The sequence below is a fragment of the Nyctereutes procyonoides genome, unplaced genomic scaffold (assembly GCF_905146905.1).
Source record: "Nyctereutes procyonoides isolate TBG_1078 unplaced genomic scaffold, NYPRO_anot_genome, whole genome shotgun sequence".
Lineage (NCBI taxonomy): Eukaryota > Metazoa > Chordata > Mammalia > Carnivora > Canidae > Nyctereutes > Nyctereutes procyonoides.
The window spans coordinates 10,174,290-10,199,243 of NW_026575036.1; the positions used below are offsets into that span (position 1 = coordinate 10,174,290).

Sequence of the window (24,954 nt, forward strand, 5' to 3'; positions counted from 1 at the left end):
CATTAGTCTGACTCCAAAGGCAGAAAAGACAAAACAAGACAAAACAAAAGCCACAAGAAAATAGGCCAGTATGCCTGAAGAACGTATTTGCAAAAAAACCTCAATAAAATACTAGGAAATCAATTCAACAGCATACTATGAGGATCATACACCATGACCAAGTGGGATTTATGTCTGGGATGGAAGGAGGTTCAACATGTGAGAAATCAATGTGACATATCCCATTAACACAATGAGAGACAAAAACCACATGATTGCATTTTCTTTATCTGATGCAGAAAAAGCATTTGACAAAATTCATATTCTTTCATGATAAAACTCTGAACAAAATAGGTAAAGAAGAAACATACCTCAGTATAATAAACACCATATATGAAATATCCACAGGTAACATAATAATCAATGGGGAAAAACTGAAAGCTTTTCCAGGATCCAGAACAAGGTAAGGATGTTTATTCTTACTATTGCTATTCAGTGTAGTCCTGGAAGCCCAAGCCAGAACAATCAAGAAAGGAAAAAAAAAAAGTGCTTAAATCAGAAGAGAAGTAAATAATTGCTATTTGCAGGCGACATGATCATCTATGTAGGAAATCCTAAAGACACCACAAAAAGCTGTTAGAATAAATTAATTTATTAAAATTGTACACTACAGAATCAACATACAAAAATCAGTGGAATTTCTGTTCACTAATAATAAACTGACCAAAACAGATATTAAGAAATCAATCCCACTTATATTAGCAATAAAAAGAATAAAATATCCACACATTATCTTAACCAAAGAGGTGAAAGACTTGCACATTGAAATTATTGTACACTACAATATTGAAAACTTGTACACTATAAAATATTGATGAAGGAAATTTAAAAGACACAAATAAGTGGAAAGACAATCCATGTGCATGAATTGGAAGAACTAATATTGTTAAAATGCTCATACTACCCAAAGCAATCTACAGATTCAATGTAATCTCTATCAAAATACCAAGGACTTTTTTTTACAGAGGTTGAAAAAAAAATCTCAAAATTCATATGGAACCACAAAAATCCCAAATAGACAAAGTAATCTTAAGCAAGAAGAACAAAGCTGAAGGTATCCTACTTCCTTAAATTATATCAAGAGTGAAAGTAATTAAAACAGTATGGTCAATGGAAGATTACTCAGTCATTAGAAACGACCAATACCCATCGTTTGTTTTGACGTGGATGGAACTTGAGGGTATTATGCTGAGTGAAGTAAGTCCATCAGAGAAGGACAACATTATATGGTTTCATTCATACGGGGAATATAAAAAATAGTGAAAGAGATTAGAGGGGAAAGGAGAGAAAATGAGTGGGAAAAATCAGAGAGGGTGACAGAACATGACAGACTCCTAACTCTGGGAAATGAACAAAGGGTAGTGGAAGGGGAGGTGGGTGGGGGGATGGGGTGACTGGGTGACTGGCACTGTGGGGGGCACTTGACGGGATGAGCATTGGTGTTATACTATATGTTGGCAAATCGAACTCCAATAAAAATATATTTAAAAAACCTGTATGGTACTGGCATAAAAAGACATATAGACCAATGGAACAGACTAGAAAACCCCTAAACAAACCCACACATAAAAATTATGGTCAACTGATGAAGATCAGAACAAGAATGGCCAAACCACACGTGTGGAAAGAGTAGTAGTGAATATTGGAAGAGTGACATCCACATGTAAAAGAATGAAATTGGACCCTTATGTCACAGCATATACAAAAATTAACTCAAAATGGGATAAAGACTTAAATACAAGACTCAAAACCATTAAACTCATAGGAAAGAAAGAGGGAAAAATCTTCTTGATATTGGTCTTGATAATTTCTTAGATATGACACCAAAAGCACAAGCAACAAAAGAATATATAAATAAGGGAGATTCCATTAAACTAAAAAGCTTCTGCAGAGCAAAGGAAATGCTTAACAAAATGAAAAGGCAATATATAGAATAAGAAAAATATTTGCAAACCATATATCTGATAAGGGTTAATAGCCAAAATATAAGGAATTTATACATCTCAACAACACAAAAGCAAATAACCTGATTAAAAAATGGGCAAAGTGCTTCAATAGAAACTTTTAAAAAGAAATTCCAATGTTTAACAGGCATGTGAAAAGGTGCTCAACATCACAAATTGCCAGAGAAATGAAATAAAAATCACAATGAAATATTACCTCATACTTGTTTCAAAAAGAAAATTTAAGTGCTGGTGAAGATGTGGATAAAATGGAACCCATGTACTGTTGGTGGGAATATAAATTAATAAGGCCATTATGGAAAACATATGGAGGTTCCTAAAAAATTAAAAAAATAACTACCACATGATCCAGCAATCCCACTTATGGGGTATATATCCAAATCAAATGCAATCAAGATTAGGGAGTGGTGTCTGCACTCTCATGTTCATTGCAGTATTATTCATAAAAGTCAAGATATGGAACAGTCTAAATGACCTCAATAGGTGAATGGATATAGAAAATGTCACACACACACACACATGCACTGAAATATATATAAAAAAGTAAAATAAAGGAAATCCTGACTTCAACATGGATTTTGATAACATGGATGTATGACAACATGGGTGGAGTTAGGTTGCTGACCAGTATCAGCAACAAGAAATGTGACAACACTACAGATTCTACAGATACTAAAAGGATAATAAGGGAATATTATGAATAAGTTTATGATAATAAATCTGACAACTTAGATTAAATAGACAAATTGTTTGAAAGACACAAACTATCCAAGAAGAAATGGATAACTGGAATATCCTGATATCTAGTTTCAAGAAATAAAATTTGTAGGTAAAAACCTTCCCACAAACTCCAGGCCCAGAATGCTTCACTGATGAAATCTATAAACTATTGAGGAAAAAATTTACTTCTACACAAACTCAGGTAGAAAATGAAAGAGGAGGCAATATATTCCATCTCATTCTATATCAAAGCATACAAAGACACTAAATGAGAAGAAAACTACAGATAAATTCTCTTCACAAACATAGATATAAAATTTTGAAATAAATTTTAGCCAATAAAGTCGATAATATATAAAAAGAATAAGTATCATGATCAAAAGAAGTTTATTTGAAGAGTGTAGGGTTGCTTTAACATTGAGAAAGAAAAACTATATGATCATCTCAGTAGATGTATAAAAAGCATCTGACAAAAATCCAACATTCATCTATAATATTCATTGCCACAATTAAACATTCTGAATCATGATCCTGTTACTCCTTTGTTTGAAACTTACCCATTGCCCATTATGAGAATAAAATTCCTCAGCTTGGTGTTCAAGGCTCACTGTGATCACCTCCTAACCTTGGCTCCTACCACTCTGTTACAATTGATGCAGGGCTCAGTGTGGCAATGCTATAAAATGCCTTCTACCTACCTGACCTACCTGATACTACCTTTTTCTGCCTCCTTCACTTTGTTTATGTGCTCCTTTGCTCTAGGCTGGTGCTTCTTAACTTTGTGCATTAGAATTGCCATGGAATTAAAAAAAAAGTAGTTTGTTCAATTCTATCACTTAGAAATTCTGACTCAAAGAGTCTAGGGTAGAGTCAGGACATTAAAAACTTCTCAGCGGATTCAATTATGTAGGTATGGTTGAGAACTACTAATCTAGAATGTTCTCATAGACTCCAAATAAGCATACTCAAAATTTACTTATCTTTCCAAGATAATTCTAATTTTTTTTACAAAAATAAATTTGTATTAAAAGCAGTAGAGTCTGAGCAGAAGACAGTACAAAGAATGTAAACAATGTAAACATCACTACATTCAGCTCAGCCTGATTGAATGCTGAAAGACAACTCTAAATGCTCTATGTGCCCTTACTAGCAAGATACATTAATTCTATTATACACAGAAAACACACTCTAATTTTGATAAGGAAAAAATATTTTATCGAAGTCGGTCCCAGCGCCAAATACTGGCATCATCACAAACAGCTATAAGAATACTGCTATCCCTGCTAAAACTGGTTTGTCGAATAGCAGCACCACATTTATGATGAGTCAGTGTTGTACATTTAGCTTTATGAGGATCTTCCACTTCTAAATCCCAAACATAAAGTTTGCCAACCTGATTGCCCAATGCAAGCATCTTTTGCCAGAAATCCATAGAAAACCTCATGTACCAAATGTCACACTGGCTGTAATCGAATCGCTCAAGAATAGTCACATTAGACTCACTGGGTTTAATTTTATCTATATCATCTTCCATTTTGCCAGGTTTCCATTTTCACAAGACAAATGCCGGCGAAGATTCGGAGACACTGGATCTTTCATACATTGTTGGTGGGAATGTAAAATGGCACGGCCACTCTTGGAAAGTATCAAATCACCTAACCATCGCACACAATCGACATAATTCCTATGTATGTCTCTGGTGGAAAAGTCAGGAAAGTGAATTTTCTGAGAAATAAATGGCCTGTTAGTTTTATTTGGGTTATAATCGTAAGATTCCTTAATTGCATTCATCATTCTCTTTGAATTGATCCTCCAAAGTTTAAGAGAGTGATCCATACCACAGGACATTATTTTTTTCACCCAAAAGATCATAGTCAGCACTCAGAACTTCATCTCTGTGCCCTTCTACGCCTCCAAATATCGCCACCAGAGTGTCTGTCTGGATATTCCACAATCGTAAGGCATGATCTTTACTTACTGAGAGGAGAAGATTTGGATCTCTTGGGTGGAATTTCAGCTCATTGATAGCATTTCCATGGCCAACATAATGCTTTATGCACTGCATTGTTATGGGATTAATTCTCCTAATTATGCCTCTAGATCCAGCCACTGCCAGCAAAGGATGGCTTGTATTATTATCATATGTCCATGCACAAGTATAAAAGTTTTCATCAGCATCAGCATCCACATAAGACTGCAACAACCGGATTTCTCCTTGTGAGTGACATTCACATAAGGTAACTCTGTTGCTTCCTACAGTTGCAAACACTAATAGATCTCCTTCTTTACTGTGCCAGTTAAACTGTACTCCAAATAATGGTTGATTATGATCTTCCTTGAGACTATTTACACACTTGAAAGAATATTTGCATTTCCTTGACTTCCATTTTCCCTTCCCCCAACTTTTCCTTCCAGGAACATTTGGTGTATTTGTAGGTGTATCAGGGCGTTCAGTGTTGGTACCACTTTCTATACTGACAGCATCATCATTCTCGTCTCCAGAGAGGTCCGGGTTGCTGTTCTCGTCGCTACTCAGCGTCTGCTTCTTGGCCGCAGGCATGTCTGTTCCTGCCGGCGCTGTCCACACTTCCCTCTCGGACATATTCCTCTGCCTCCCTCCAAGATAATTCTAATTAACAACCCATTCACAAAATCTTCCTAGATCATCCTCTGCTGGGCGAAAGTTCTCTAAATGCTTTGATAATTTATTTGCCTCTCTCAATCTTTGTATCTGTCTGCAGGTCTTCCCTGATCTGAGTAAAAGTTCTTAAAGTGATATTCCCAACTCCTTTTATAAATTTTTGTCTGAAATAAGCCACCAAACTAACACGGTAGTTAGATATTGAATGAATAATTTGATGAAGTCTTTTTAGATGGTTGAGGGAACATTTAGTTATTCACTACAGTTGAATGGTAATAGTGGTTGATTTTAGGAAATTCGACCTAAGAGGAAAACAGTTTCCTTTATGTCTGACTTTCAAACATGGCTAATAACTTCTTTTAGCCCTCTCATACCCTCTGTCGATATGTGTTTATTTCTAATAATTCATAACTCAATCTGTTGTTAAAGCAACAAGAAAGGTGGGGTTAGGTAAATATATAGATGAGTCAGCTCTTTATTTTAGCTCCAATGTCACCTTTTTCCTGATGAATTCTTTTTGCCATAGTTACCAACAACCATAAAAATGGATCAATGAGTAAGTCCACCTTTTTCTTCCTATCTTGAAGTCAAGAGTCTAGTAGAAAAAAAAAATCCATCTGAATGGGGCAGCCCTGGTGGCTCAGCAGTTTAGCACCACCTTTGGCCCAGGGTGTGATCCTAGAGACCAGGGATCGAGTCCCACATTGGGCTCCCTGCATGGAGTCTGCTTCTTCCTCTGCCTGTCTCTCTCTCTCTCTCTCTTTCTCTCTTTGTATGTGCCTCTCATGAATAAATAAATAAATAAAATCTTTTAAAAAACCCATCTGAATGATGTGCCAATAATAAAAAATAGAGTTGACTTTATCTGCAGGTATTATGTAGTGCTGGTTTCTCTGGCATATTTAAAAAATTGGCATTCTTTGTTTGGTTCTCTAGAAAATTACAGTAGTTTCTTATCATTGCTCAAAACATGAAATAGTTATATTTCAATAAACTGCTTTGGGTTTTAGATGAAATCATGGGTGTAATATCAGATTAGAACTTTCCTACCGAAATAAAGTAGCTCCTATCCCAATAGAAGATATTAAATAATTCAAATAGAATATGTACCTGGATCTAGACTGTCCCACTTCTTCAAGAATCATAGAAAAGTGCTTCCAGGCTTTCTCAGCATGGAATGAATGTGTAAAAAGTTTCTTTGAATCACCAAACAAAGATAGGAAATAATCTTCTCCTTCCCCAGTTACAGGTGTCTCAGGAGCAAAGACTGGCAGAGTCTGTTTCTTTGTCATTATGAAGCTGTTGACTCCTTTCAAAGAAACCAAAGAGGAAAGCAACAGAGAGAAGTAAATAAAAGGACATTAAAAGAACCCAAAGCTGGTATCTTTATCCTTTCTTCTACAAAATTTACTCTTTATACGTTTTACTGTCACTGTCAAACTCAATAAGGATAATTAAAAGCTATAAGCCAAAGTCTATGAAATAACTAGCAAGTGACTATTTTTAGTGACACAATTCCTAGAGATTATTTCAGTTATCTTAAATTATCAATAATATCATTAGCATAATGACTATTATTTAACTGATTATTTAGTTGTACTAGATGCATCATAGGTTTTCAAGGAGGTAAAACATTTGAGTCTTTCAAATTTGGATATGTTACATATAAATACAACTTTATTTCATTTCATATTAGCTATCCTCCCCAAATTACTATCCATAAATTACAGCCTCAAATGAACTATTATTACCAATAACTAGTAATTTTGCCAGGTAAAGACTCAAATTTCCTCTAATCAACTAAAATAGCTTATTAGAAAGATAGAATAATGCTTAATCAGACTTTAGTATCCTCTTGGAAATTGGCTCTTTTAAAATAATCACTACTATGATTTAAATGCAAAATAGTGCTTATAATTTTGCATGGAAAGAAGCAGGCTAGATATATCTAATGATGTGTCTGCAAAGAGAGAGTAACACTACAGAGAGAGACCATGATGAAGTGGATAGAACAATATGTCCTGGATTTGGACAGAACTACAATTGTATCCCAGCTCTGCCATTTAATAAGCCAAGTGATTTAAACTTTCTAATTCTCCATTTTCCTGAAGATAAAGTAATACTACCTTGTGTAAGGCAATGTGAGGATTGAAGAAAGTGTAGATAACTGTCTAGTACAATGTCTAGTTTTTAACAAGTATTCATAAGTGACCACAATAATTGTATTTCAGGGGATTTGGCTAATGTGATTCTGTTTCCAAATTCATCAAAGGATTAAGACAATCTAGAGTTCACTTTATATTCTTGTATCTTTAACAAAACCAAAGCAAGGTGAACAATTGAAAGGAATAAACACATAGTTTCTAAGGCCGATTCCTCAGAGTATTTTGTCTAGAAGAAATGTTTGGAATTAAATTAGTTTATTCCCAGTAACTTGAGTGTTTACTTAATCCTTAAATTCCTTTGGGGAAGGAGATTATATAGTATCCTTTTTAATGGCTCATCTTGAGGGATAAAAAACTTTGTATTCTAAAAAGGAAAGAGATATTAATTTTAGCCCTGGTTATTATGTCACCTAGAGGAAAAGATGGAAAGGAACCAAATGCAACAAGTTTCAGTGGACCCAGGCATCTATCTACAGAAACTGAATCTATAGTAACTGAAGGAGAAGACCATATCCCAGCTCAGCTCTCATCTTGCAAGGGGAAACAAAAACCACTTTGTTTTTTCCCTAAGAGCTTGCATAGTTTAATCCAAATATAGGACATATACCATGATGATACAGGGATAAAGAAAGAAAAATTTCCCTCCCTAGATGTAAAGTTGGCATTTTCATTTTTAAATATATAGATTTTGGTCATTGCTAAAGGTCAGTGTGATCTTAGGAGGTTTCTTTAAAAAGTGCATTTTAGGCATACAAACAATGAAGCATAGGGAATAATGGCAGTAGATAAAAATCCTACATAACACTGTGTGAAAAGTTTAGGAAAATGCCAGAAACAAAATGAAATATAGATAAGCAGCAGCCAGGTTTAAAAGTCTACAGAATAACAGAGGAAAATAGAGGCATCATGTAATCACAGGTATGTTTGTGCTAACAGTTTTGAAACTTGTTGACTGGTAATCTAAAATACAGACCCCCAAATCTAGCCTATTCATTGTGAAAGTACTTACAGAGATATTCATACTCACAACTAATTTTTATTAAGTACTTACTATGTGTTAGGTGATTTCCATAAATATCTTATTTAATCCTTAAGCAAGCCCTATGAAGTTGATATTTTAATCCCTATTACCCACTTGTGGGTAATGGGACTCAGAGATACCTAACCTAATATCTCACAGTGTTAGGAAGCAGAAATATAGTTTGGACCTAGGTCCCCTGTTTCCAAGACCATGATTTTTTTCAGTAAACAATGATAACATACCCTAGAATTTTCCTAACATTGTAAGGAACAAACACACTGTTGACTATTGCTAAAAGCCTTGTTTATCCTGTTGGCAACTGTCAAAACCTAACTTTTTCCTGTTGTAGTACTGTTTTCATTTTCTTCTCCAAATTCATTATTGTTTTCATATCTCTCCACCATTTTCTTACCATTTATTTTGCTTCTTTCTGTTATCTGTCTTTTCCTTGCTTAAACCATAAGTCTACTAATGGCACAAATACACAAGATATTGCCTTAATCTCTCTGGTGTGTTCAGAGGAAGGGGATTAATACTATACGTAGAATTTTTATCTAGCAATTCTAGACCATCAAAACCATCAATCCATGAACCATCATGACAATTCAAGATATTTTAAACATGAGGATGATACATTTGGCCACATCCATTTATATGACCTGAATATGACTCAGTGTTAGAGTCAATGGTGAGCATAGTCAAGTTACTCTGCATATAACACTGGGAAACCTGTGTTATTGGAAGTGATTTTGACTTCTAAACATATAAAGAATCTATTGAACTATGTGCTTTAGAAACAGTCTTAAAAAATTTGGTACATGTTTTGCTTACCCAAGCTGTTTTCTGATCTGGAATGGCCCACCAATGTAGTTCTAGGAATCTTCTGTCCAGCTGTGGAAACAGTTATTCTACTAAACTGAGGGCTAGACAGATTGTAACTGAGAGGCATTTCATAGGATAATGACCGTGAGAATGGCAGTGTTGTATCTGAATCTGTTGTCAGAAGAAAATGTACTAAAGATCGCTCTCTCATTAGGAGACTATGTGGGTCTTCTCTTCTGTGTACAAAAATTAGTATAATAAACAAAGTGAGAAAGTATAAATTAATAGATATGAGCATAAGAATCATGAACTGTGATTATCACTCAGAGTTCTGCTTTTCAAAGGTATTATGCATCTAACTAAGCATAAGAACATCTTATATAGTTGTAGTTTTAATAATGTAAATAAGACACTTTGGTGTCAAGACATATTTTTATTTAGTTTTTTATCTAAAAATTAGTCTATTGGGGGAGGCTGAGTGGCCCAATCGGTTAAGCCCGCCTTCGGCTCAAGTCATGATATTGGGCTCCCGGCTCAAAGTAAGTGTGCTTCTACCTCTCCCTCTGTGCCCTGTCGTGCTCTCTCAAATAAATAAATAAAATCTTTAATAAAAACTTAAATAAATAAAAATCAGTTAATTGCTACTATAGATGATTTTGAAAAGTGCAAAAGTAGAGAGAAGAAAACGAAAGTCACCAAAATGCTACCAACCAAAAATTTTACCATTTCATTCTAGGCCTTTTAATGTATTTTTTACCTCAAAATTGAGACTCTAGAAACTATTTATATCCCACTTTTATTACTTATTATATCATATTTCCCTTTCTATTAACTAAAAAAAGGACTATAATTCCTGTTTAATATATCATTGTTTAGCGAACCTTCTCCCTTTGATTCTTGCTGCTTAACTAATTTTCCTATATTTATAAAAATTCTAGAGTTAATGTCTACTTTCAAATATATTCTGAAAATTAATTACTTTGAATATAGTATTCATGTGTACATGTATGTATGTGTGTGTAATCATGTGTGTATGTATGCTAAGGGGAATACAGAAAAGGGAGAAGACAGACTTAATTTCCAGGTATTATTTTGATAAGTAAATTTTACTATGAACAAAGGTTTTTATATCTTTTGTTTTTTAAATATAAAAGCATTTGTTAACTAGTGTGCTTTTAAACAAACCCTCTAAACTTACCACACAATTCTTTTACAAGTAAAACAATATTCCTATGGCATGGTTCATGAAAAGGTTTATGACAACTCCATTTTATTAGTCACAATGATATTCGTTCATTCAAAGCGAACTGTGTATATTTGTGTATGAGTGTGTGTGTGTGTGTGTGTGTGTGTGTGTACAATCTGTGTGTGAATTGTGAACAAAGTTGTGGGGTCCAAAATCCTTTGGCTTTTTGAAAAACTGGATAAGTGGCCAGCTCATGTATCCCCTTACTGGGGGACACTTAGCTATCCTCTGTAAATCAAGAGCTCAGTATCTTGCCTCCACAGATTGTCTCTATTTTGATTCTTTATTTTACAGAGTTCCCGTAAAGTTATTTTAGTAAGTCTTCTGTTTTGTTTTTGTTTTTATTTTCCAAATGTTTCCATGAGGGAGGAAGGGCCTAAAGTTTCCTAATCTGTCAAAGTGACGTCAATCTTAATCTCTTTGTTTACTAAGAGGTATATATAATCATTTTGTTCTACAATTTGTAAGTTCCTTCATCAGAAATACTATATCTGGAGAGCTTTGTACTCAAAACCAGACTTCTCTAAATGTACCTCTCAGAGTGTAGATAACTCAGGCATTTAAAACAAAAACAATTAAATGGCATTGGCTTTGAAAATTGTACTACTAGCCCTGTACAAATTAAGCTTGAGCATTTGTCATTCTGCTGACACCTCAAGCATTCATTTTTGTCAGAAATGCTCTAAGCCATGAAGATACACTCTTGAGTAGGATGTGGTGAGTTGTGGGAAGGAGACTAAGAGTTAGATTGTCAAATTACAATATTTTATCCCTGTCCAACCCAAGACAGGATCATATGACACAATTTCTGACGCTGGCTAGCATAAGCAGGAAAAGTACTTTTCTCTTTCAAAGTTCCTTACATCTGGCTTTCATTACAAACTGGCTGTGTCTTTTCAGCATGTTCATTTTATAAGCTCCAAAGTTTATTCTTCCTCCAGTAAAACAATAGCATTTCCAAATAATTTAATTCCACTGAATACTCCTAATAAGTCTCTACAAATGTTGTGATTAAAGAAACCTGGCTTAGGGAGACAAAGTGTTCTTATTTTTATAGTTGAATAAGAAGTTTCTAATGGCTGCACATACTTTTGGAAGAGCTAAAACATTTCAGGAAGAGATACATGTGATATAGCCCATTGTCTAAACCTTGCACTCACCATCCTGTTAGACTCCTTTTGGAAGATGAGATATTTGGCCTAGTGCTGAGTTAGCTTGTTCTCATCATATCAAACTTTCCAATCCCCTTCTTAGTATTTTGTTCCCTCTGTAATTGATGAGCACTACACCAGAGGTAGTTATAAAAGTTCAATTCCCAAATTTCAATGTTATTTTGGGAGATGCTACATTGGCAATACTGACAACAATCATTTCTCAGATGACCTCTAAGAACAAATATTTTAAAAATGAACTTGAACAGTAAACACAGGACATATAGGTGCAAAATAACATTAGCTTTAAATTGGGTATATTCTATACTTGAGGTCATTTAAAAAAAACACTGGAAAACCCATGCTAATGCTTTTTTTTAATGCTTTTATTGATAGAATAATTTACTGTAGTAGTAAAAATGTAGAGACTTACTTTTTTGTTTTTGTTTTTTTTTTTCTGTTTTGTTTTTCTTTTTCTTTATTGGGGGTGAGGGTAGTGGTAGGTAGTGGTAGTTTTTATCTAGTATCTTCGCAGGTCATTTCCAAAACCAAAATTCTCTAGCAATTCTTTGTTCCCAAGGTTAGTAAAGGAGTTCTAAAGAAATTATCTGCCAATTACCTTAACATGTAAGATATAAGTTCATGTCTTGTATGATAGAGATCTATGCAGGTGAGTTTTTGTATTACTCAAGAGCTGAATTTTAAAAACAGTGGTTGGGGAAATAGTTGTATGTTGTAGTTAATTAATTTTAGAAAATGTGTGGAATCAGTTCTAGTTACAACTACTTCATAAGATGTTTGGAACAAGAGGTCAAGTACTCCATCATTATCCTCTAAATCTCAGATCCTTCTCTCCTCTCATTTGTGCCATTCTTACTGTGCTTGATTCTCCACTTTATCTTCCTGCTCATGGAGTTCGCTCTGTAGGGCCACCGAAGCTTCCTGGCTGGCTTGCATGTCTTTCATCTTGGCTAGAAGAAAAGTCTCTTTTCTTTCCTGGGGAAACAAATCATGATAATAGGAATAAATTCAGTTGAAGCTCAAAGAGGATTTTCTTTTTAAGTGATCTTACGTGTTAATCTAACTACCTCAAAGTATCTGCCAGATTTAATAGTCTATTTCCCAAGCTGGTGCCAGAACCAGGCTTCTAATGTGAGTATGTAAGTACTGACCAATAACCAATACTGGTATTGGCTAAGCATATTATGCAAATCAAGGCAAAGGCATGTAGCATTCACTGGAAGCAGCTCATGAGGCAGAGCTGCAACCCAGCAAAGCTATCTTTATGACCATAACCTTCACATTTGGTCAACACTGCCTGTTAGAGCATTGTGAGGTAATGTCGCCATAGTTACAAAGTTCCAGTCTCTGAGCAATTATGTTGATGCTATATCCACTTTGCAGTTTGCAGACACTAAATAGGGTAATATGCTTTTAGGAGAACCATATCTCTCACCAGACAAATTTTGCCACCAAAATATTCAATATCCTATTTTGGATTTCTGAGGGTCAAGGCTAGTATATAAATACTAGGAGCATTAGTTATGGTTTTAATTGTTTTTTGGTTTCTGTTTTTGTTTTGACAAATGTTCTTTGAACATATGGAAATGGTCACACAGAAGGATCAGAAAACTTGTGTGCTTTTCAGGTAGAAAGAAACCTATTGGTAAAATTAGTGAAATCAAATGAGATCTACATTCTTCTCCTAGTTATGCCAGCAGTATGATTTAGAAGAAATCACTTAGTTCAGATTCTAACCTTGAGTAAAAGATTCACACTTAATGTTTTCTGATAATGATGGTATAAGAATTAAATTAACACTGTAAACAGTAAAAAGATATATTAGCAATTATGATTACTGGATGAGCAAATTCATTAAATATTTAAATAAGTATCTATTCTGTACCAGGAACCAGATAGGTACTTTGAATAAACAATTCCTGCTTCAAGGAGTAATAATAAAATATCTTCCAATTTAGATTAGAAAATGGCTTCCATCATGAAATGATGAGCAGTATTTAAATACAAAGGACAATGAACAAACTGTTTCAAAGAGTCAAAAAGGAAAAGATTTCTTGGGGAGCTTGTGAAATGGTGGCATAGGAGGATCTTAAGCTCACCTCCTTGCACAGATACTCCTAGATTACAGCCATATCAGTGTAACCAACGTAGAAAATGATCTGAAAATTGGCAGAATAGACTCTCTACAGTTAATTGTAGAAAGGAGGCCACATAAAAAAAGTGGTAGAAAGGGTTGAGCCACAGTTGGGAACCCACTGAATATGTGAAACTAACCACAAGCACTGAAGGGATACAAGCACAGAAAAGAGAGGGGAACAGATCCCAACACCAGGCACTCCAGACACTTGGGACTTATACCTGGAAGATGAGTCCCCATAACATTTGTTTTTAAAAATCAAAGATGTTTAACTTTTTGAGTTTTTACAATCATTAGGGTTTAATACTGGGAACTCTGAAAATCAGTGGGATTAGCTCCAAGAGGGCCAGAGGGTAATAGGAAACAGTCCCTATCCTTAAAGAGACAGTACAGAAATAACCCTGCTAAGATAAGGCATTGAAGCAGCAGTTTGAAAAGCACCTGGGGGTATACAGGGAAGATTTCAGAATGTGTGATAGGGGCAAAAATCTTTAAGAAATTTCTCCAAGAACAAAAGAGCTACTGGGCACCATTCTCCCCATCTATTCCTAGCCTAGATACCCAGACATCTGCAGCAACTAGCATGGACACTTGCTACTTAGCCCAGGTTTTATCCTGCAAGCAGATGGGCACGTACCTTGCTAACATCTGTGTGCTCTGCCCCCATATTCTCCTGAAGACTGCCCCATTCAACCTGCCTCAATCCTTGCAAAGCCATGCGTGGTGCATTTCATTCTGCAAGCTACCCTGATGGTGGCCAACACCACTCCAAAGTGACTCTTGCTCTGATGAGAGGGGAAGATAATCACACACACCAGTTCCACTGTAGCTCTAGCAGTGGGCTAGAGGAAAATATCTGATGTGACTGCTGGCTCTGCCCTTCAACAAAGCCTCACAGGAGGCAGCACAAAGAGAGAGTGCTATAATTGGGGGGTGGGGGTGGTCACTGAAACCCAAACAGACAGACTAGGAGCAGACAGGCCTGATAACAGGTCTCATTCACAAAAACAAAACAAAACAAACAAACAAAAAAACCCACTCAGGAGAAAGTGCAGAACAGTGCCTTCCAGGAGGTGTGGCCACAGTTCTGGAAAACAGGCTGAGGGCAAGTATCTGGTCTGACCTAACTACAATCCCAAAGTCACCCCAGACCGATCCCATAATAGCACAGAGGCCAAACTCTGCCCACAAGAAGGACAGCTATGCAGTTGACTGGACTGAAGGCAAATGTGGCTCAGCCACAGTAGTGTGCATGCAACACACATAGGAGACATCTCTGAAGGGCCAGGTTCTGGTGAACATGGGACATTGCACTATAGGGCACAACAGGATCACTTTTTCATAAGTCCACTACTTTCAGGATCAAGAGATGTAGCTGACTTTCCTAATACATGGAAACAAACACAGGGAGTTAGACAAAAATGAGACAGAAGAATACATCCCAAGTGAAAGATCAGGACAAAAACACAACAAAATGATTTGGAGATGAGTAATGTACCTCACAGAGATTTCAGAGTAATGGTCATAAAGATACTAACTGGATGTGAGAAGAATGGATGATATCAGTGAGACCTTCAACAAAGAGATAGAAAATACAAAAAAGAACCAATCAGTGATGAAGAACTCAATTGCTGAAATTAAAAATAGACAATCAATGGTAGATCAAAGAAAGCAGAAAAATGAATCAGTAAATTGGAAGACAGAATAATGGAAAGCAAAGAAACTGAACAATAAAAAGAAAAAAGTATAATAAAAAATGAGAATAGGTCAAGGAAACTCAGTGACATCATTAAGCATAGTAACATTTGCATTAAAGGGATTCCAGAAAAAGAAAATAAAGGAGGGCAGAACATTTATTTAAGGAAATAACAGCTGAAAATAGAGGAAGAAAATAGACAACCAGATCTAAAAGGCACAGAGAGTCCCCTCAACCTAAGGAAGTCCACACCAAGACAGATAATATTCACAGTGACAAAAAACAATGGTAAAGAGAGAAAATCAAAGGCACCAAAAGAAAAGAAAACAGTTACATATAAGGGAAACCCCATAAAGCTATCTGCTGATTTTTCAACAGAAATTTTGTAAACCAGAGGTATGGTATGATATGTTCAAAGTGCTGAAAGGAAAAAACCTGCAACCAAAAGTCCTCTATCCAACAATGCTATGGTTCAGAATAGAAGGAGAGATCAAGGTTTCTCAAACAAACAAAATTTAAAGGAATTAATCACCACTCTATCAGCCATATAAGAAATGTTAAAGGGAATTCTTTGAATGGAAAGAAACGGTCATAATCAGGAATAAGAAAAGGAAAAGGAAAAAATTTCACAGGTGTATGCAAAGATAATAAAAGTAGTGATTAGTTACTTATAAAACCAGTATAGTTAAACGACAAAAACAGTAAAGTCGTATCAGTAAAAATCAGTTAAGGACTAAACAAAATAAAAGGATGTAAGGTATCACATCATATACATAAAATGTGGGAGGAAAGAATAAAAACTTAGTGCTTTTAGAATGGGTTCAAACTTAAGCAACCATCATCCTAATATAGATGCACAAGATGTTCTGTATAAACCTAGTGATAATCACAAATAGAAAACTATATCTGCAAAGAAGAAAAGAAAGGAATCCATGTAGTATCACTAAAGAAAGCAATCAAACCAAAAGGGAAAACAATAAGAGAAGAAAAGGAGAAAGAAGAACAAAAACAACCATAAAATAAGTAACAGAAAGCAATAACAACATACCTATCAATAATTATTTGAATGTAAATGGACTAAATGCTCACATCAAGACATAGGATGACTGAATGGATAAAAATGCAAGCCCTACCTATATGCTGCCTATGAGACTCACTTCTAGCCTAAAGATGCATGCTAATTGAAAGTGAAGGAATGGAAAAACAATTATCATTCAAAGAAGTGAAAAAATTATCACTGTTTCAGAAGTGAAAACAAAAACAAACAAAAACAAGTAGAATTGAAAAGAAAGCTGTGGTAAGAACACTTATATTGGACTTTAAAACAAAGACTGTAACAAGAGACAAAGGTAGACAAAATTATCTACCTAATGATAAAAGGAACAATCTAACAAGAATATATAACAATGGCAAGTATTTATGCACCCAACATGAGAGCCCCCAAGTATATAAGCACTTATTAACAGACATAAAGGAAGTAATCTGTAGTAATATAGTAATAGTAAAGAATTTTAACACCCCACTTACATCATGGATAGATCATCCAGACAGAAAAATCAACAAGGAAACAGTGGCTTTGAATAACTCATTTGATCAGATAGATTTAGCAGACATATTCAGAATATTTCATCCAACAACAGCATAATATACATTTTTTCATGTGCATATGGAATATTTTTTAAGACATACCACATATTGAGGCACAAAACAAGTCTCAAAAATTAAAAAAGGTTGATGTCGTATCATGCATGTTTTCTGATCATAATGGTTTGAAACTAGAAATCTAACACACATACACACTCACAAATCTGGAAGAACACATATACGTAGAGGCTAAATAACATGGTACTAGACAATGAATGGGTCAACCAAGAAATCAAAGAGGAAATAAAATACATGGAGACAAATGAAAATGAAAACATAGTGGTCCATAATCCTTGGGGTGCAGTAAAAGCTACTCTAATAAGGAAATTTATAGCAATACAAGTCTACCTCAGGAAACAAGAAAAATCTCAAACAATCTAATCTTACGCCTAAAGGAGATAGAAGAAGGACAAACAGGCTCAAAGCCAATAGAAGGAAGAAAATAATAAAGATTAGAATAGAAATAAATGAAATAGAGACTAAAAAACCAAAATAACAAATCAACAAAACCAGGATCTGGTTCTTTGAAAAGATCAACAAAATTGATAAACATTTAGCCAGACTCATCAGAAAAGAAAAAAGGGATGACTCAAATAAAATCATAAATGAAAGGAAAGAAATAAAATTGATGCTACAGAAATACAATGAATTATAAAAGTATATTATGAAAAATTATATACCAACAATTTGGACAATTTAGAAGAAATGGATAAATTTCTAGAAACATACAGCTTCCCAAAACTGAGTCAGGAAGAAATAGAAATATGAATAGATTAATTTCTAGCAATGAAATTAAGTCATGAATCAAAAGCTCCCAACAACAGCAGTCCATGACCAGATGGCTTCACAGGTGAATTTTACCAAACATTTAAGGAAGAATTAATACCTATTCTTTGCAAATCTATTCCAAAAAATAAAAGAGGAAAGATAGCTTTCAAATTCAATCTATGAGGCCAGCATTACCCTGATACCAAAACCAGGTAAAGACACCAAAGAAGAGAAAAAACTACAGTTCAGTATCTGTGAAGAACATAAATGTAAAGATCCTCAACATATTTAGCACACTGAATCCAACAATGCATTGAAACAGTTATTTACTACACATGGAATTTATTTCAGGGATGCAAGTGTTGTCTAATATTCACAAATCAATCAACGTGATACATCACATTAACAAAAAAGGGATAAAAAGTATACAATCATCTTAATAAATGTAGAAAAAGCATTTGATAAAGTACAATATCCATTCATGATTCAAATCTTCAACTTATACAACTCAACACCAAAAACCACAAGTAGTCCAATGAAAAATAGGCAGAATACACAAAGACATTTCTCCAAAGACACACAGAGCACTGACAGACACATGAAAAGATGCTCAAAATCATTAATCATCAGGGAAATGCAAATCAAAACCACAATGCAATATCATCTTACACCTGTCAGACTGGCTAAAATAAAAAACACAAGAAACAACAAGTATTGGCAAGGATGTAGGGAAAAAGGAATTCTTGTGCACTGTTAGTAAGAATGCAAATTGGTGCAGCAACTGTGGAAAACAGTATGGGGTTTCCTTTAAAAAAATTAAAAATATATTTACCTCTAGCTATTTAACTCCCCAAAACAAAAGCTTTAATTTGAAAAGATATATGCAGCCTCTTGCTTACTGTAGCATTTTTTCTTATAATAGCCAAGGTATGGAAGCAACTCAAGTTCCATCAATAGGTAAATGGATAAAGAAGAGGTGGTATGTGTGTATATATAATGGAATATTACTCAGCCATAAAAAATAATGAAAGCTTACTATTTGCAACAAGAACATGAATGGATCTAGAGGATATAATGCTAAGTGAAATAAGTCAGAGAAAGACAAGTACCATACAATTTCACCCATATGTGGAATTTAAGAAACAAAACAAGAAAGAAAAAAAAAATAAGGGAAAAAACAAACAAAAAAACTCCAGAATCTTAAATATGGAGAACAAACTGGTAATTGTCAGAGGGCAGAATGGGTGATATAGGTGAAGGGGATTAAGAATACTCTTATCATGATGAACACTGAGTAATGTATAGAAATTTTGAAACACTATATTGTACACTAAATGTAAGTTAATATAACACTGCATATTAATTTTACTTGAATTTTAAAAATTTATAAAACAAAAGACAAGAAATATACTACACATGAAGCAAGTAAGTTAGAGAAAGATAAACATTTGACTGTATTTTCTCTATTTTAGAGAGGGAGCATAATTACTTATTAGGATTGTGGGTCAATTATGTAAACATACCAGAAAGAGATTTATAAACTTATACTTGCGCTTAAAAAATAAGTAAAAAGGGATTTATTATTTCTTGCCACTCTCCCAGTTTCCCTACCTGTCTGGATGGTTTCCTAGCTGTTAAAATTTTCTGTATTTGAACTATATATAATACCATGAAGTCATTATGACCTCATTTATTTTATCAGAGAGTTTATTCACATTTTCCAACAGAGTGTGGAGAAACAAAATTCCATCAACTGAGAAAAACTTTGAAAAGCTTTAAAGTTGTGAATGTTCTAACAGTCATTCCCCATATAGGGTTTTCCTTATTTCTTTTCCCAAATTATAGCATATATGCAACTAAAACCAATTTCCTCTTTTTTAGCTGCTCAGACTAAGTCAGTTTTCAGTAGGAGATAGAGTGAACCACTGAGGGCATTTTGTAAATGTGAATGGACAATCATAGTAGTCACAACAGTTTGGTGGGGTGTTCCTGATATTGAGCAGAGAGGAGCCAGAGAAGCTAGGCTTTCTGAAATGTGGCAAATAATCTTCCCATATACTACATAATTTGCCAGACATTCATACACTGAAAAATAGTTTATAATTATCTGAGTGCAAAGCCTAATTCCTTGTTACATATAAATATATATTTTACACACTTCAAATATATACCAAAACTTCCAGGAAGTACTATTTATTGTTTACGTTGAGGAAAGAGGGTATGTTGGTTTGTTCAGAACTTTTTTAAGATTTTCCAAACTTTTGTCGGTTTGGAAAAATTGCATCAATGGTAATACCAGTTGGTGTACTCATGTGGTTTATATCTTCCCTGACAAAAGGTAATAATAACAGCAGCAGCAACAACAAAATCAACCTGATATAGTATTAAGGAATAATTATTAAATAGTTTAGGTGTGTTTGGTATTATAACTTCAAGAAGAATCTGTATTGTTTAGAAATACATACTGAAGCATTTTTAGATAAAATTAGATGATATCTAGATTTGCTTCAAAATTATACAGAGCATAGGGAGTGGATGGAGATATAGATGAAAAAGATGGGTCATGATTTATAACTGTTGAAGCTGGGTAATGTGTACTTGGGAGGTTTGTTGTATATTATATCTATTTCTTCTTTAATTGGATTTTTTTTTACATAGTAAAAAGTCTAGAAAGCAAGTTTCATTTCGGGATCTGTAGACTTTAAACATTGATGGTATCATCATCATGGCTGTCTCTAACTTTTTTTTTTTGTCTGTCTCTAACTTAGGAAGGAAAGAGTCAAGCAAAAGCTGAAAGAGAAAAACAGAAATACCTAGTGTTCCTGAGGTGAAATAGGCTTTACACAGGTTCTTTCATCACAGCTCTGGAAGACCGGTATTTCCCCATGTTCTCAAATGAGGAAGTGGAATTTCAAAGAGATGAATACCTCTTCCAAGGTTGTACCACCAATAAATGGCAGAGCCAGAATGTGGTCTCACATTTTTTACAGACTCCTTCATTGTACTCCCTGTTTCTCTACTGCAGTTCCTGTCCAAAATCTTCCTAACTCCTTCCATGATAACTGCCTGACCTCTTACCAACTCCTGAACCAGCTTTGCCCTGATTTTTCTCTGTGCTTTGGTCTCAGATGACTCTCTCCCCTAGCTTCCAGACCCCATGTCAATTTTCTCTTTGGTCTTATACTCTTTTGGAAAAACATCAGAATTTTGCATGAGAAATTGAACTACTTGCCACAAGACAGATATGGGGTAAAAGAGGATGATGAAAACTGAGTTTTATTTTCTGAGCTTTCACCCTGATTAAGAAAAATTAAAAGTGGTAAAATACCATATTCAGCAATTTTAAAAAAACAGGAAAACATTATATCCACGTAATTTTTTAAAAACTGAAAAACACAAAGGATTGGTTTCATGTATTTTAATCCTCTGTCTCCACATATGGAGAACATTTGCACAGTAGGGGATTTTATTAAATTGGTAATATAAATAAAACATCTCGTATGAATGTAGACTGTATATATATATATATATATATATATATATATATATATATATATATATAAAGAATTTTTCATTCCCTCTCAGGCCATGGGTGGGAATTTCCATATTGAGTAAAATGCAGCTAAGAATTACATTTTAAAACATGACATGTTTCACTAGCTAAGATTCAAAGAGTTTATATATATAGGAATATAGTTTCACATTTGCACCTACATAAATATAGTATAGATTCCTATTGTAAAGCATCTTCTTAGCCTAAAAATGTGCTAGATTGGTTAATTTCCTTTACAAGATCCATATATAAGTAACACAGTTGCAAACATAGATGCTATTATTTTACATTAAAGTCAGGGTCATATTAAGGTCCTCCTGGAGGTGTTCACAGAAAGGGTTAAAGAATCATTTTTGGGAATTTCAAGACAGTTTGTCCAAATATCTTCAAAGTCTTTCCAGTCACAAAATTCTATTGGGAAGTAATGCTAAGATCTTAGATCTGCTATGTGATACTGAGAATCAAACAATGGTTTCAATCCTTAGACATTTTTATCGATTTTAGCAATGGTCCATATAAAACTGCATAGTTACTTTACACATAGGGTACATGTATTTAAGGCTTAATCTTTATCCATGGATTTTTTTTCTATCCATGTCCTTTAGAGGAATATAATGCTTATTATTCTAAGGACACCTCAGACTTGTTTATGGGGCAGAGATCCAGATTACAATCTTATTTGCAGAACACCATGTTCCTTGAAAAATATTTTTAAAAACATGAATAAATATATTTCTTATTTAATCTATACATTATTTTTAAATGTTTTACTAGCAAAAAGAAATCCATCTTATATTGTTTGTATAGCATATAAACTCACAACCAGCAGCTTACACATCTTAAAACAAAACAAAACACCCAACAGACTGTTGAACCAAGAACAAACAATTGGTTTTGAGTTTTGCTATTGATATGAATTTGCCATTTCATTTTTTCTGTCATCTACTGGCAACCTTTAGAAGGAAAGTGGTGTCTGGAACCAAAGCTTTGTAAAAAATTATTGGAGGACAATTTGAATTGAAAAAATGCTGTCCCATTAACTTTTTTTCCTCTGCAGACAAGGTTAAGGCAATCATTATTGAATATTACAATTAAGTGCATTTTCTCTACAGCTTATGGAATACTAGTACCCCACAGAAACACTGTGTGAGAAGCATTAAAAGATTAAGAGTATGAAAGAGAGTTATTAGAAGTGTGAACATGAGCCCTACCAACGGCTTCAGGAACAAATATAAGTCTAAATGGAGCCCAGCCAAGCTCAAAGTGGAAGCACATCCAGGCAAGGGGGGGCTCCCTTCTCTTCTTTTCTGGTTGTTGCACACATAACAAATTTGATCAGTGGTATCTACTGTTATATTACGTATTTGATGATGGCAATGGGTGGCACCAAGGCGCACCAAGAGTGAATTAGTTATTCTTGAAAATTCCTGTGACACTATTGACGTAAATAAAGCTGCTTTCATTATTCTGCTGACAACTTGAGGTTGTTGAGCAAGCGTAAGCTGGGAAATTAAAGTTGGTTGGCAGTTTTCTAAGGATTGGGAGGTTTCTAAGAATATTAAGGACCCTGACCTTTGAGCTATATCTTTTGCAAGAGGACACTTTTAACCTTTACCAGCAACAGAAAACAAGCCACTGGAGTGGGTGATCCTGCATCTGAAATTTTACCATGTCATTTGTTTGAGACCCTGTATGTTAGAACGAGGTGAGAAAACAGACATCTGAGATAGAATGAAAAAAATCATGGAATATTAGGAAACGGAACTCTGAAAGATCTTTGGCTACATGTAGATTAGTCTGCAGGAGAAGAAAGACAAGCTGGACATTTTTATGATATGCCTGAAACATCATCTAGGTGTTCTATTCGTCTTGTTCTTTGTTCACATTTGTTCCTTAGGTTTTTTTTTAATTTTTAAAATTTATTTATACATGAGAGACACAGAGTGAGAGAAAGCGGCAGAGACACAGGCAGAGGGAGAAACCGGCACCATGCGGGGAGTCCGACGTGGGACTCGATCCCGGGACCTCAGGATCTGGCCCCGGGCGGAAGGCAGGCGCCAAACTGCTGAGCCACCCGGGGATCCCCTGTTTCTTAGTTTTTTTAGTAAATCCTTTTACAATTCAGAGTCAGCCATGATCAGTAGTGAATACTACTTCTACTGCTATTATCAGCTATCATGTTTCCTATTTGTGTTAAGTGCTTTATGTGTGTATCATCTTATTTCATCATTTTAGTATGCATTATTATCTGCCTTTCATAGATTAGTAAATTGATGCCTATAGCAGTTAGGTAATTGCTTAGAGTAACACAGCTATGAAGTAGCAGAACCAGGGCTAGAGTTCAGGTCTCTCTCACTTCAGGGATTGCCTTCTTCACCGTTATACCACACCATTCCCTGAAAAATATTGAGCACCACTGTTTAGCAATTAGACAGATACTCTACAATAATATAAACATGTCAGACATGTTCCTTGCTCTTCTGGAATTTATTCTTTTGATAGGACAGTGGTATCTGAATATGAAAAAAATATAACCTATTACAGAATGTGCTAAGAATCAAAGGAATAGTTTTGTTAAAAGCTACAAGAACTCAGCAAAGAATTACTTTTGCTGTTGTGGTTAGGAAAGCCTTCACAGAAGAGGTGAGATAAGGTGGACCTCAAAGGATAGATAGGATTTCAAAAGACAGAAAATAGGAAGGAAGGCATTTATTTTTATATTTTTATCTTTTGAAAGATTTTACTTATTAATATTTATTTATTTATTTATTTATTTATTTATTTATTTATTTATTTATTTGAAAGAGAGTGCATGAGTGAGGGGAGAGGCAGAAGGAAAGAAAGAAGGAGAAGCAGACTCCCCACTGAGTGCATAACCTGATGCTGGGCTCAATCCCAGGACCCTGAGATAATGACCTGAGGTGAAATCAAACATAACTGACTGAGCCACCCAGGTGCCCCGAAGGAAGGCATTTATTAACTTATTATTTGATGCATGCATTCAGTTAACAAATACCTGAAAATTGTTTGCTGCTGCTAGACAGTGTGGAATGTACTTTTTTGGTAAGCATCAAAATGTAGGGGTAGACATGGCATAGGCATATCAACGGCTAAGGCAGAGAGATGGCTTGGGTGTGCGGTGTGAAATAGAACAAGAGAGACAGGGTTAAACAGGCTGTGGAAGGTCTTAAACTTAGGCCTAGGAGTAGAATACATTCTCAGGATGCATTACATAGATATTTATTTGTTCCTATGGGTCAATAATTAAATTAATTATAGGACACTTCAGGAATTTCTTCCCTGTGTGTCTGTTTGAAGAGGGGAGTTCCTTTTTTAAAGAATAGTAGCTCTTTATATATTCCAGAT

At 34.7% G+C, this 24,954-nt stretch overlaps 2 protein-coding genes across 2 annotated transcripts in view; both read right to left on the minus strand.

Moving 5' to 3' along the window:
- LMNTD1 (lamin tail domain containing 1) overlaps positions 1–24,954 on the minus strand; it is a 381,533-nt gene that overhangs the window by 41,688 nt on the left and 314,891 nt on the right. The window contains exons 4-6 of the mRNA XM_055318804.1: positions 12,647–12,765; positions 9,382–9,608; positions 6,475–6,673 (exon numbers count right to left, since the gene is read on the minus strand). Coding sequence (XP_055174779.1) covers positions 6,475–6,673; positions 9,382–9,608; positions 12,647–12,765 — 545 coding nt within the window. The remainder of the gene's footprint in view (positions 1–6,474; positions 6,674–9,381; positions 9,609–12,646; positions 12,766–24,954) is intronic.
- Positions 3,731–5,325, minus strand: LOC129505638 (polycomb protein EED-like). The gene is given in 3 exon segments (XM_055318803.1): positions 3,731–4,274; positions 4,277–4,577; positions 4,579–5,325. Coding segments are annotated over 3 exon segments (1,386 nt in total). The 3' UTR covers positions 3,731–3,936.